Below are 15,602 nucleotides of genomic sequence, written 5' to 3'. Positions count from 1 at the left end.
GATCCAGGAAGAAGAGCCAGAGGCGACCCCCTCGGTTGACCCTTAAAACAACATGATTAAGTAATTCATAAGACGTTGCCACCACTTTAATCTATAAAACCTATGGCAGTAATCAGGGTAATATTAGCCACGATACTACCAAAGGCACAGACCAGACACCTGCTCTGTTAAATTAAATAATGTTGTTTTTATTAAAAATATAAAATAATAGTTAAAATATGAATAAAAAATGCATACAAAAATTTAAATGAGAGAGCACGCTGTAAACCTAATAAATTTAAAAAGAATAAAAGAAGCGGGAAGGGAATACTGCCAGGTAATCCCCCCCCCCCCCCCATACCGAGCAATACACTTACACACATTAACATATAACAACATATAACACATAAAACAAAGTAAAAAACAAAAATGCATCGACCCAGTCACCAACCAAATGCTGACGTGATGGAATATAATGTAATATATAATATTTAAAAAAAAAGAATTAATTAAATATTTTTATTATTAAAAAATTTAAAGCTAAAACCATTTAAACACCAACACACAGACGCGCGGCCGATCGATACCAGATTCTATACCGTGTGTGTACAACTGAAAGCGAGCTCTGACGTCACAACCGGCGAAGCGAGATATGAAGCCAGATTATAGATCGGTATGCGGCAACAGAAGTACACTCAAACTGTCATTGACAATAACAATATATATTACAGAATACACCATCTGTCAATATTATAGTTTTAAAAACAAAAGCGGCTTTTATTAAAAAAATCCTGGACCCGCGCCTGAAGTGTATTACTATTGTCTGTTTATACTATTACTATTTATATTAATACATACACGAAATAAATAAATCAATCAATCAATCAATAAATCAATAAAATGAATGAATGAATGGATGAATAAAATAAGAAACAAAGAAAGAAAAAAAAAAAGAAAGAAAGAAAGAAAGAAAAAAGAAACAAAAAATTTGTTCGCTTGTCTCCTATCCAATTATATTTTAGATGTCAGATTAAATTAAATACAAACATTTTACATACATTTTACAATTCTAACTTGTATCTATTTCCTGGTAAACATCAAAAAAATTTATAACCTAAAGTGTATTAAATGTTCTTCTTAGCTTACAAGGAACACTGGTATATACTTATTTGAATGATTGGGCGGGATGTAGCCCAGAGGTAAAGCGCTCGCTTGATGTACGGTCGGTTTGGGATCGATCCTCGTCGGTGGGCCAAACTGGGCTATTTCAGTGCACCACGACTGGTATATCAAAGGCCGTGGTATGTGCTATCCTGTCTGTGGGATGGTGCATATAAATGATCCCTTGCTACTAATGAAAACTATTTTTTTAGCAGGTTTCCTCTCTAAAACTATATGTCAAAATTACCAAATGTTTGACATCCAATAGCCGATAATTAATAAATAAATCAATTTGCTTTTTTCCCCTATCTTTCTCTTTGTGACATTGCTGTATTCATTCCGTAAGGACAGCATCCCACAGAAGACACTTTCCCAGACAATTTATCTTTGACTTCAGTCTCAAGATTATGATCAACACAAAAAATCTGTTATTAATATCAATGCGAAGAAATGCATCTCACTTATTTGGAACCGAGAACTCACTTTTATATGCCTTCAGGCGGCGTTTAAAAGTTGTGAGTACAGTTTGTTTTTCTCAAATATATGAAAAATATGTTGGTTGTAGTAATCTGTTTTAAATATAGTGCATATTCTCTTCCCTATTTTATATTAAAACATATGACACAAATAAGCTAAATTTTACTGAAAGTAACTGACTTGCAATTTTAAAAATCGTGTTGACGTGGTTTTGTTTTGTTTTGTTTTATTTTTTTGTTTTTTGTTTTTAAAAAAAATATTTTCCACGTTTTATATCCAAATTGGCACATTCATAGTCGTGTCCAGATGACGGCCATTAAACAAAACCCCAACCCCTCCAACCCCCCCCCCCCCCCCCCTAAAACCCCTCGAAAGTACATTAAAACCAATTTCAGAAATTGACAAGTGCCCCATGACCAATGTTGGTTCCAAATTTCATACTTTTTTTTAAGAAATGAATGTTTGCAGCCATCTGCACTCTTCATTTAAAGTACAAAGTTAGATTTGTAGTACCTAACACATGTGACAGCTACATGTATCTTGTGCGTCCTCGTTTTAACAGTACTTGAATGAAATGAACTGAACTAGAACGAGAAATAGCCCAATAGACACACCGATGGGGATCGATCCCAAACCGACCTCGCATCAAGCGAGCGCTTTAACACTAGGCTACCGGCCACGGTGGCATCGTGGTTAGGCCATCGATCAACAGGCTGGTAGGTACTGGGTTCGGATCCCAGTCGAGGCATGGGATTTTTAATCCAGATACCGACTCCAAACTCTGAGTGAGTGCTCCGCAAGGCTCAATGGGTAGGTGTAAACCACTTGCACCGACCAGTGATCCATAACTGGTTGAACAAAGGCCATGGTTTGTGCTTTCCTACCTATGGGAAGCGCAAATAAATGATCCCTTGCTGCTAATCGGAAAGAGTAGCCCATGAAGTGGCGACAGCGGGTTTCCTCTCAAAATCTGTGTGGTCCTTAACCATATGTCTGACGCCATATAACCGTAAATAAAATGTGTTGAGTGCGTCGTTAATAAAACATTTCTTTCTTTAACACTAGACTACGTCTCGCCCGACAACATATTAGAAATGAAATAAAAATCATGAAAACATACATTTCATTCATGAGACGTTCATAATTTTGTTCGTCCCCCCCCCCCCCCCCCCCCCCAATTTTGTTGTTTTAATTTGTTTTTTACGTTATAGAATCTGAGTAATCCCTTCGCGATATGTTTGTGTCCTTCTGACGTTGGACACATGTAATAGGGGCCCCCCGTAAATGTATCTTCTGGACCCGCCACTGGTCTGTCTAGGGTAGTGAGTTAGTGGTTGGGTATTAGTAGTTGGTGAGAGAGAAGTCGGTGTAGTGGCCTTACACTTCCCATTGATTCTTTAAACTCGTTCTGATTGGGAGCCGGTACCGGGAGGCGAACCCAGTACCTACCAGCATTAGAATCACGTTCAAACAATGACCATCATTGTCTCGAGCTCTGTTTAATGCATGGCTGTAACTGGTAGTTTAATTTTTGTTTCACCTCTTTCCCGGTAAACATCAAACATTTTTATGACCTAAAGTGTATTAAATGTTCTTCTTAGCTTACAAGGAACACTGGTATATACTTATTTGAATGATTGGGCGGGATGTAGCCCAGGGCTAAAGCGCTCGCTTGGTGTACGGTCGGTTTGGGATCGATCCCCGTCGGTGGGCCAAATTGGGTTATTTCTCGTTCCAGCCAGTACACCACGCTGGGTATATTAAAGACCGTGGTATGTGCTATCCTGTCTGTGGGATGGTGCATATAAAAGATGCCTTGCTATTAATGGGAAAATGTAGCAGATTTCCTCTCTAAGACTATGTCAAAATTTCCAAATGTTTGTCAACCAATAGCCGATAATTAATAAATCAATGTGCTCTAGCGGTGTCGTTAAACAAAACTTTTTTCTCCTATCTTTCTCTTTGTGACATTGCTGTATTCATTCCGTAAGGACAGCATCCCACAGAAGACACTTTAGTACAGACAATTTATCTTTGACTTCAGTCTCAAGAATATAATCAACACAAAAAATCTGTTATTAATATCAATGCGAAGGAATGCATCTCACTTATTTGGAACCGAGAACTCACTTTTATATGCCTTCAGACGGCGTTTAAAAGACAAAGGTGTGAGTACAGGTTTTTTCCCTCAAATATATGAAAAATATGTTGGTTGTAGTAATCTGTTTTAAATATAGAGCATATCCTCTTCACTATTGGATATTAAAACATATGATACAAATAAGCTAAATTGTACTGAAAGTGATTGACTTTTGCAATTTAAAAAATTGTGTTGACATGTTTGTTGTTTGAAAAAAAAAAAAAATCCACGTTTTATGTCCAAACAAACAACCCCACCCAGAAAGTACATTCAAACCAATTTCAGAAATTGAAAAGTGCCCCATGACCAATGTTTGTTTCAAATTTCATAATTGCACCAATCTGCACTCTTCATTGAAAGTAAAAAGTTAGTATTGTTAGTACCTAACACATGTGACAGCATCTTGTGCGTCATCGTTTTAACGGTAATTGAATGCACTGAACTGAACGCTGTAAACAAGATGGCAGATGATTCGTCAGTAAATCCGAACATGTGTGTGTCTATCGGTTCAAGGGGCGGGACGTAGCCCAGTGGTAGAGCGTTCGCTTGATGCACGGTCGATCTAGGATCGATCCCTGTTTGTGGACCCATTGAGCTATTTCTTGTTCCAGCCAGTGCTCCACAACTGGTGTAACAAAGGCCGTGGTATGTACTATCCTGTATGTGGGATGGTGCATGTAAAATATCCCTTGCTGCTAATCGTAAAGAATAGCCCATGAAGTGGCGACAGCGGGTTTCCTCTCTCGATATCTGTGTGGTCCTTAACCATATGTCTGACGCCATTTAACCGTAAATAAAATGTGTCGAGTGCATGTCAAAAGTGGTATTTTGAAGTATAGTCTTAGAGAGGAAACCCGCTACATTGTTCCATTAGTAGCAAGGGATCTTTTATATGCACCATCCCACAGACAAGGTAACACATACCACGGCCTTTGATATACCAGTCATGGTGCACTGATTAGAACGAGAAATAGCCCAATGGACACACCGACGGGGATCGATCCCAAACCGACCGCGTATCAAGCGAGCGCTTTACCACTGGGCTACGTCACGTCCCACAACATATTACAAATGAAATAAAAATCATAAAAACATACATTTCATTTATGAGACGTTCATAAATGTGTTCTCTGAAAACAGCTAGCTATTTGAGAACAACATTAAAAAAAAATCTCTTGTTCTTATACAATCAAATATAACATTCTATATTTATAAACATTTGGTCTAGACTTGCAATACTTTGGCAGAAGTCGTTTTCTTTCCTCTTTAAAGAAAAAGGCCGACACATTATACAGTGGAATTCATCGTCAGTTTCGTTATTTATACATAGAAAGCATACGGTATATTGTTTTCATCTGCCTTTTTCAGTGGACAGATGGTGATTCGTGAGTCGAAAGTAATAAAGCTAACAACATTGATTTTCACCACATCTCACAACCATATAACAAAATAGGTTAACAGTCAAACAATTTCAAGCGACAATCCAGAATGCTTAATTGGATATAGCCTCAAAAATAAGTTTAAAAAAATGAAATGCTATTTCTGTATGTTTTTCTCATGGGTGAGCTTCTCCATTTCTTCGCAGAAAGTTCCAGAACGATCGAAAGACGGAAGGAAATGTTTTATTTAACGACGCACTCAACACATTTTATTTACGGTTATATGGCGTCTGACATATGGTTAAGGACCACACAGATATTGAGGGAGGAAACCCTCTTTCGCCACTTCATGGGCTACTCTTTTTGATTAGCAGCAAGGGATCTTTTACATGCACCATCCCATAGACAGGATGACTTGTGTTTTGGGCGATTTTCTTTATTGCTGCTGTGTAGCTTGCTTGTTTTATTCACAGCGTTGTTAAATAAAAAGGTTCTATGGAGAACTGAGTGAGTCAAGTTTTTTCCCATTTCATTTCATTTGGCCAATACAGCACAAAGGCTTTCGAAAGTTTTGCGGTCGAGCCCACCGGAAGGAGAGAGATGTACCCGGCCGATCCACAGATTAAGTCATTCAGAAGACGCTGCCAACACTTTAATCTATAAAAACCCAGGGCAGTAAACGAGAAAATATTATGCAAGTCACTACTACAGGCACAGACCAGACATATGCCCTGTTAAATTACATTAGTTGTTTTTATTCAAAATATAAATTAATGATTAAAATAAGTATAAAATACAAAACCAAAATTTAAAGACACATATATATTTATAACATGCAATTTAAAGGAAGGGGGAGGGGATTAGTGCCAGATAAGCCCCCCCCCCCCTCCCCCCAATACCGAGCAATAAACTTCCACACTTACATATAATAACAAATATATAACATATATACACAGCTAAAAGAAAGGTCCCCATCCAGCCACCATAACAGTTTGGTAAAACTGGTAGAGACATATAATTTGATTAAAAATAATAAACAAGTTAAATAATACATTAATAAACATTTTAGAATTAAAATCGTTTAAACACAACGAGACGCGTGGCCATCGATAACTGTAGCGAGAATCTACACAGCTGTCACCTTGGTCTGACCTGTGACGTCACAGCTAGCGAGGGGATGAGGTATGCTGTGGAAATATGGATCGGTGTACGCCACCGGAATTTAAAGGCACATTCCTGAGTTTGCTGCAATTTTTAAGATGTCATCGACTAACAGAGACTTTTTAACGATTGTAATTACATATCAAATATATTTTTCTGCATAAAATATTAGTGGCTGTATATTAAACGTGTTTCTGATCGTTCTAATATTTGTACTAGATTAAATTTCATTTTATTTCTTAAAAATATTTTTTTTTGGTACGCACGATATTATTTGAAGACAAAATCAAGTTTGGGCTTCTTTCAAATACTAAGACGACCAGAAACACATTGAATATACTCACACTGATATTCTAAACAAAAATATATATTTAATATGTAAATTTTATCATAGAAATATTTTATTAGTCGGAAACATCTTAAAATGCAGCAAACTCAGGAATGTCCCTTTAAACACGCAAGACGTTCAATGTTAAAATAAATATAGTTTATCTATGAGTGTACAAAGGTTTAAAATTGCTTATAAAAGTAGATTAATTAGTCCAGTATTTATAATATTAGGCCCAATTAAGAGTTACTTAATAATTAATAATAATAATAATAAGCAATAATAATAATAAAGTAGCAATAATAAGAGCTAGACCGCCGAGGTAGGCTTAACAAACTATACCATTTCATTACCCCTTTATTTATAAATATTTAAATTTTAACTTAAAGGGACATTCCTGAGTTTGCTGCATTGTAAGATGTATCCGACTGATAAAATAGTTCTACGATTAAACTTACATGTTAAATATATTTTCTTGTTTAGAATATCAGTGTCTGTATATTCAGTGTGTTTCTGGTCGTCTTAATATTTGTAAATAATTTCGTACGTACGAAAAAATCTTTTTTAGAAAATAAAATAAAATTTAACCTAGTACTAATATTAGAACGATCAGAAACACTTTTAATATACAGCCACTAATATTTTATGCAAAAAAATATATTTGATATGCAATTACAATCGTTAAAAAGTTTCTGTTAGTCGATAACATCTTAAAAATGGCAACAAACTCAGGAATGTGCCTTTAAATGTTTTTAAAACACAGTTAATACATTTACAGATATTATTTAGTAACTTAATATTAATTGCAAGTGCCGTAAATATGGTTATATAATTCATTCTTATAAAGAACTGCAAATTAATTCATCCCACACATATTATGTTCACATAATTAACATGTGGATTAACACGTAGTTGTAATGTGCTGTCGCATGGTTCAAATAAAGTTGTTACATAATGATTAATATACTAGTTAAAAGCAGTGTCTTGATATAACAATTTGTCGGGCACTAGAATTATGCAGATATTGAGGTTTTGTAAATTGTTTTACCGGCCTCGGTGGTGTGGTAGTTAGGCCACCAGACACAAAGCTGGTAGGTACTGGGTTCGTAGCCCGGTACCGGGTCCCACCGAGAGCGAGTTTTAACAACTCAGTGGGTAGATGTAAGACCACTACACCAAATATTTTGTCCTGGACAGCCAGCCCAGATAGCTGAGGTGTTTGCCCAGAACAGCGTGCTTGAACCTTAAATGGATTATAATCACAAAAATAAGTTGAAATGAATGAATGAATTGTTTTAGTGCATCCCACTGATCCGCCTGAATGCTTGACAAATCTGAACTCTAAATATTCACGTAAAAAAGCATTTACTCATCTCCAGAGTAACGTGTAAATTATGACCCCCATTAAAAACTGTCCGGGGGTAATTTTTCTACAGTGAAAAAACGAACCTCTTCCGAAAATCCCGTTTTATTACAAATCCCAGGTATAAGTGACCTCCGTAAAATAATGACCCCGCAGGAGATATCGCTTCTTATAATCTTGATTGGTCAAATTTTAATCACAAGACGATGTTTTGTTACGTCACGGTGTTTGTTTCAGCGCTAAACCTACCATTAGTGACGTCACGCCACCGCCATTCTGCTAGTTAACGAGTCTACCGCTGACATTCAACCCACATTACTGACATTGTTTACAACTGTCGCAAATGAAAAGAATGATAATGGATGATAAAAAGAATACCCCCCTCGTGTCTTGTGATATCATAATTTATCAGCACTCGGATTTCATACTTTTATCAACTCGGCAAGCCTCGGATTTCATACTTTTATCTCTATTGTATGTATGTCGGGTTTTTACTTAAACATACATATATTCAATGGCGCACTGGCACAGGAGATATTAAAATCCTTTCTAGCTTCACAAATTGTCCCATGCCGTTGCTGGGACTCGAACCTGTGGCACCAAATCGCCCACAAATTGCAAGACTAACTACGATGCGCTCTGAACTATTGAGGCATCCACACAGCACACCTGTAAACGTTTGTAACTTGAATACATGTAAATAGTTATAAAAATAATGATACACACTTGTAAACTGTAAACCTTTAAATGTATACTGTACACATGTAAACATTTGTAAACTGTACACCTGTTAACACTGATAAACATAAATTTCTAAATGTTTGTAAACTGTACAGCTGTAAATGTAAACTGTACACATGTAAACATTTGTAAACTGTACACGTTAACATTGGTAAAACTACATTTCTAAATATTTGTAAACTGTACAGCTGTAAATGTAAACTGTACACATGTAAACATTTGTAAACTGTACACCTGATAACACTGATAAACATAAATTTCTAAATGTTTGTAAACTGTACACCTGTAAATGTAAACTGTACACATGTAAACATTTGTAAACTATACACGTTAACATTGGTAAAAATACATTTCTAAATGTTTGTAAACTGTACAGCTGTAAATGTAAATTGTACAAATGTTTGTAAATGGTACACAAGTAAACAGTTATGAAAATACATGTGTGTACACACTTGTAAATGTTTGTAATCAGTGCACCTTTAAACGTGTAAGAACACACGTGTCTAAAAATACACTTGTAAATGTGTGTAACCGGTACACCTTTAAACATGTATAAGGACACACTTGTAAATGTGTGTAAGCAGTGCACCTTTAAACGTGTAAGAACACACTTGTCTAAAAATACACTTGTAAATGTGTATAAGCGGTACAGTGTACACCTTTAAACATGTGTACGAACACACCTGTAAATATTTGTAAGCGGTACACCTTTAAACATGTGTAAGAATACACTTGTAAATGTTTGTAAGCGATGCACCTTTAAACATGTGTAAGAATACACCTGTAAACGTTTATCATACAATTACAATTTTGAATAAAAGTCAGTATCTATCTGTGATATTTGTATTTTTGCACAGTTCTTTAGACTGTGTTTTTATTTCAATCTTGAATTTGAATATATTGATGTTGATCATCACTTTATTTGTTTGCATTACCATAGTTTCGTGCTAGGGTGTCGTTAAGCATTCATTCATTCCATTCCATTCCATTCTTAGCAAAAATTGTCAGTTGATAATACCCTGGTAATATATAAAAAATATGTTTGTCTATGTTTGTGTCCGTCTATCTATCTGTCCATCTCGCCTTTTCTCTGTTTGTTTATTTGTTTGTGTGTGTTAGACAGTAGAAAATATTACCATTATTATTAATACTATTGTTACCTTAATTATCATTATTAAAAGACCCTTTTTGATCACTATGGTTTTGTTCTTAGCATATAATGGAGCATAATGGTATCATGATAGATGCCAGAAAGGATAGTGTCAGAAGAAAGAAATGTAACACTAATGTTAATTAAAAATGAACAATGAATGAATGAATGAATGTTTAACGACACCCCAGCACGAAAAATACATCGGCTATTGGGTGTCAAACTATGGTAATGCAAACAAATAAGGTGATGAACAGTGTAAAGAACTGTGCAAAAATAAAATATCACAGATGGATACTGAGTTTTACTCAAAAGTTCAATTTGTCCTGTATTGGCCATTTTCAAAGAGAATGTTACACCCCTGCACCACGGTGAGGATACAGCACGCACAGGGGTAAAAATAAACAATACCAGAAAATTAAAAACATATTTCATAATATATTCGTTTCGCAACCAGAGAAATTTGCGACACCTTTCACATTAAAAAATAAATAAATTACTAACAGGTGTTGTTTTGCGTTCGTCAGCATCACAATTTTACAATCCTGGGGATTTTTTTTCACGTTTATGATCGAATTGAACGCCAACTGTTGCATAACCACCTGACCAGAAAACGAGATAAAATTGAAGGTAGAACAGAGATACAAGTTAATGCAACCATGTATTCGAAGACTTTGTTACCAAGCTGTGTTTGGCTCCTGGCATGTTTGGTCTGTTTGGCCGTACTGCCATCATGCACCGGAGAAGAAGGTAAATGTAGTTTTATATATTCAATTCAAAATCTGTTTTTTGTTGTGTGTGTTTTTTTTTGTTGCTAATATTGATCATTCAAAAATGCACTTTTTCCTTTCGAGAATACAAAATGAAATGGTAATTTTAATATTATTAAATGTATTTTAATAAGTTGGATAAAAATTCAACAAAAACAAACGATAAAATAACGAAGGAATAATGGATACAAATATTTGGCATAGTGGTTAAATAATCAAAGATAATAAACCCGTATTGCGCAAAACCAATATTGAAAAAGGCATTTTCTTTGTCCAAGATTTACTGATTGAACTATGAAGTGTGTAAAGCAAAACAATATAAAATAACTTTAGTAAAATATGCCACTTTAATAAGAGCCATCAAAACATTTATTTTACATAAAAACTGATAACCCAATATTTATACCAACGAACAATAAAATATTCCTTCTCAGTTTAAGACTAAAACAATATTTTAATAAGAGGTCAAGCAACATACCAAGTACTGAACAGGAATAAAGCAATTCCTACTTGATAAATAAAATAATCTGAAATGGGCTGCACTTTTGCTCCACAAATATGTGCATTTTAGTTCAGATTACCATTTTCAATTTTAAAAGACCCATCCTTATAATTATGGTTTCAATATAAAACATTACATAGAAATATAGGGTTGGATACAGGCCAAAAATACAGATTCAGTCCTTGGTTTTTGAAACACTATGGCGAGTGAAAAATAGCACACCTCAGAACGCTTAGGTGAGTGAAAAATCGCACCAATCAAAATACTAAGGCGAGTGAAAACCAAGCATTATTAATTTATGAAGTAATTGGTACATGTAAATGTAGAGACATATGTTGCAAAAATTAGCCAATGTTTCCTTCTAATATTATGTTGTTTGGTTCATTAGTTTAGTCAGATTTTTTCCCCTTTCAGGAATGGAATTATTATTATTTTTTAGGAGCAGTGCTATTAGTAACAGAAATATAATTATGACATACACCGATGCAGACAATTTGATTTTTTAATTACAATATATACCATTCAGATCATTTGATGCACACTTATAGATACCTTTCAGTGTTAGATGGTTAATGAACGTGTAGCTAAACGTGTAGGAATCCACTTGTCTTGAATTTCATTAGTATGTCCAACGAACATGATTAGGATAGTTGGGATGCAAAAAAAAACCCCACTGGTTCTCAGGATGTGGTTCAATTAGAACTACGACCCAAGCATATCAGGTGTGCACTACCGATTGAATTAGATCCCTACTATTTTTATGTTTTAAGTAACTCGATAAACGTAGGCCTACAATTAGTTCAATTGATAGTGTCGGTTGGGGCACTGACATTCACATGGCATTTTTAATTCAACAATTAGGCAAACATTTTGTAACACGTCTTTAGACCTACCACTACCAGTTACGAACGGCTCCGAGATCTATGTCAAGTCAGCGTTACGTTATTGATCTAAAACGGTCCCAACGTTGTTGGTAAAAAAATATACAAAGTCCGACAAAATGATTACAGATGATTTTATTCCAAACGTGGGATGCCGTAACATCTTTTAAAAAAACCCAACATAATTTTAGACACCATCATAAATGCAAAACAAGTTGTCATGTAGACAAGGGTGTGCGTGCAGCCAGAGTTCCAAGAGTACAAATAATCTGACCCCGATAGCTCTGATTGGTCAATATGCTACAGAGTAATGCGCATCAAATCATGTTCCAATCACATGGTCTGTGATTTTCTAACAAACGTATCAAACAAACAAAAATTAAATAGTCGGCTATGATCACTGATTACTGTTGTTATATTTTGTACATATATACATTTATAAATAACATATGTATAATCATTAACCTCTGGCTGAAATACAAATATTTAAATTAAGTTTTATTTGATTTTGTTTAACGATTAAAGAGAGAGAGAGAGAGAGAGAGAGAGAGAGAGAGAGAGAGAGAGAGAGAGAGAGAGAGAGAGAGAGAGAGAGAGAGAGAGACAGAGACAGAGACAGAGACAGAGAGAGAGAGGGAGAGAGCGAGAGAAATAATAAACGTAAAAAAGATACTTTTTGGTAATCGAGACCTCGGCCTATTCCTACATACCTATTATCATTTCTTTTCCTTCTTTTTACTATTCCGTCTACTTTTGAATTGTCTTTGTCTCAATTTCATTTTTTGTTAAAGAAAGTAGAAAGTTACACACTTGCCATTTTCGAGACCTCACGTAAGCTTTGTAGGCTAACAGTTATGAACTAACAGACAATTTAATCGACTTCGCCGATTTCCATAACGAGTTCATTTGTGTAGTCTACAAAAGCCACTATTTAATTCAATAACTTTTTTCTTTCTTTTTTTCATAACTATATGGACACTATACATGAGTTAGCCTTATCAGACGTTATCTATTACCTTTCAAAAGTGGACTGTTTCTAATTAATAATAAATTAAATAGGCAAAAGAGGTTTGATCGGATTGGTACGTTTTCTTAAACCAGTGTTTTTCGATTTGTATAGAAAAGAGAAGTACCAGTCATATATTAACAGTTTACATCCACGCTACCGTTCACGTGACTTTTTTGATATTATTAAACGGGTCTTTCCATCAGCTACATATGGTAATTAGTGGCAATCAATATACAAAATTATTTTACGTGCGCTGTTTGTCAAGTGTAATGTGCGTTATTTTTCATACTCGCACGATTGAAATTACGTGTGCTGTTCGAGCGCGATTGCACCCGTGCACCTTAAAAGACTAGGTCTGCAGATTTATACAGATTATATATAGATTTATTAATTATTAATATAAAATATTACATTTATAGAATGAAAATTAAGTAATTAAGAATGACTAAGTATTAAGGCATTCTAAAATATAATAAAAGATAAACTGCAAATTGATTTTTTTTCTTTTATAAAAAAACATGTCTGTTCAATGTATTTAAAAAGATCTTGACTCCTGGGAACTTAGTGTTATAAACATATCTCAATATAGTTGATAAAAGTATGTGCAATACATTTCTTTTCTATCTATTGTACTACTGATGGTGTTGGTGAGGAATTTCTACTTATCATTGATATCATATTAGTAATATGTATATGTACTTTTTAAAAATTATTTTACAAGACCAAATGTAAACAAATTTAAGCAGCTTTTTAATTGTAAAAATTTAGAAAGCTGTGTAGATTCATAACTATTATCAACAAACACTTCTGTTCCTCCTAAAAAAGAAAGAAAGAAAGAAATGTTTTATTTAACGACGCACTCAACACATTTTATTTACGGTTATATGGCGTCAGATATATGGTTAAGGAGCACACAGATTTGGAGAGGAAACCCGCTGTCGCCACATAGGCTACTCTTTTACGACAGGCAGCAAGGGATCTTTTATTTGCGCTTCCCATAGGCAGGATAGCACAAACCATGGCCTTTGTTGAACCAGTTATGGATCACTGGTCGGTGCAAGTGGTTTACACCTACCCATTGAGCCTTGCGGAGCACTCACTCAGGATTTGGAGTCAGTATCTGGATTAAAAAACCCATGCCTCGACTGGGATCCGAACCCAGTTCCTACCAGCCTGTAGACCGATGGCTAACCACGACGCCACCGAGGCCGGTTGTTCCTCCTAAAACGTCCATTATCTACAGTTTATGAATTGTTTTTTAAACCCGGTCACCTTGATGTTGTTATATATACAATGTAACATGTATATATATTTTCCTAAAATGCCATCGAACAATAGCCCTAAGCGTAATAAGCTTGTTGTTCTGGGCAAATCGTTTTGGCTGCCTGTTTCTCTTGATTCTATATCAACCTCTACAATGTAGAGGTATATGTATATTATTCATTTTTGTACGTACATATTTTATGCATATATATTTGTGTAGTTAAGTGTATGTATGTATGTATGTATGTATGTATGTATACCATGGCATTACCTATGTATCTATCTACCTATACCGACATAAGTACCTAGCTACCTAGCTGCATACTTACATGCAAACAGTATATACATCACGAACAGTGGTAGAAGTAGCATTTAGGATAAGATAAGGAATGCATGAAAAAACTACAAAAAACTGTCACGGCGTGTATTCGCATCTTTCCAACCATATAGGAAGTGTGTGTGTGTCTCTCTTTCTATGTGTGTTCGTGTTTGTGTGTGTGTCTCTCTCTTTGTGTGTGTGTGTGTATGTGTGTGTGTGTGTGCGTGTGTGTGTGTGTGTGTGTGTGTGTGTGTGTGTGTGTGCGCGCCATTGAAGGGTGTACACCAGATTTTTTGTCTTTATTTATATAGAGTAGGACAAAAATAAAGAAAGCCTAAAAAACCCCACCCAAAACCCCAACAACAGCCAAACATACATTTTCGCCTTCAAGAGTAGGGGTAGGGGCTATACCACACGGCCCACCAGTTCCTAGAAACCTGCGGTTTACTTTAGAACTGCGTTAGTAGGTCCAATTAACGCCAGTGCTATTCTGTGACATGTTAGCGAACACATCCAAGATGAATAAAGTTAAAGTTTGTTTTGTTTGACGACACAACTAACAGCACATTGATTTTATTATTCATCGGCTAGACTTATTGGATGTCAAACAGTTGGTAATTTTGACATATAGTCTCAGAAAGGCAACCCGCTAAATTTTTCCATTAGTAGCAAGGGATCTTTTATATGCACCATCCCAGAAACAGGGCCCACATTTTCGACGCCATCTTAGCCACGATTAGATACGATAACGTAGCGCTGACATCGACACGGTCGAAGTATTTTGCCATCAAAACTTTAAAACAGTGTACTGCAACCGTGACCTTTGACTGTTACGCTACCTATTTCAGAAAATTTACCAATCGATATAATGGGGCCTGATCGGGGTTGTTGAAGAAGGCATAAGTGTGAAATGTGATATGCACCAATATAATGTATCGGAAAGCCCAAAATAAAAGAAATATTACTGAAATTAACCCAA

The 15,602-nt window shown here is 35.4% G+C and overlaps 1 protein-coding gene across 1 annotated transcript in view; it reads left to right on the top strand.

Moving 5' to 3' along the window:
• The first annotated feature begins 10,510 nt into the window (after positions 1-10,510).
• Positions 10,511-15,602, top strand: part of LOC121370708 (cell wall protein PRY3-like) — a 47,217-nt gene continuing 42,125 nt past the window's right edge. The window contains exon 1 of the mRNA XM_041496120.1: positions 10,511-10,629. Within this exon, the coding sequence (XP_041352054.1) occupies positions 10,539-10,629 (91 nt within the window). The 5' untranslated portion in view covers positions 10,511-10,538. The remainder of the gene's footprint in view (positions 10,630-15,602) is intronic.

This window comes from Gigantopelta aegis, chromosome 4 (assembly GCF_016097555.1).
Source record: "Gigantopelta aegis isolate Gae_Host chromosome 4, Gae_host_genome, whole genome shotgun sequence".
Taxonomy (NCBI): Eukaryota; Metazoa; Mollusca; class Gastropoda; order Neomphalida; family Peltospiridae; genus Gigantopelta; species Gigantopelta aegis.
This window is presented reverse-complemented; position numbering and strand designations above follow the sequence as displayed.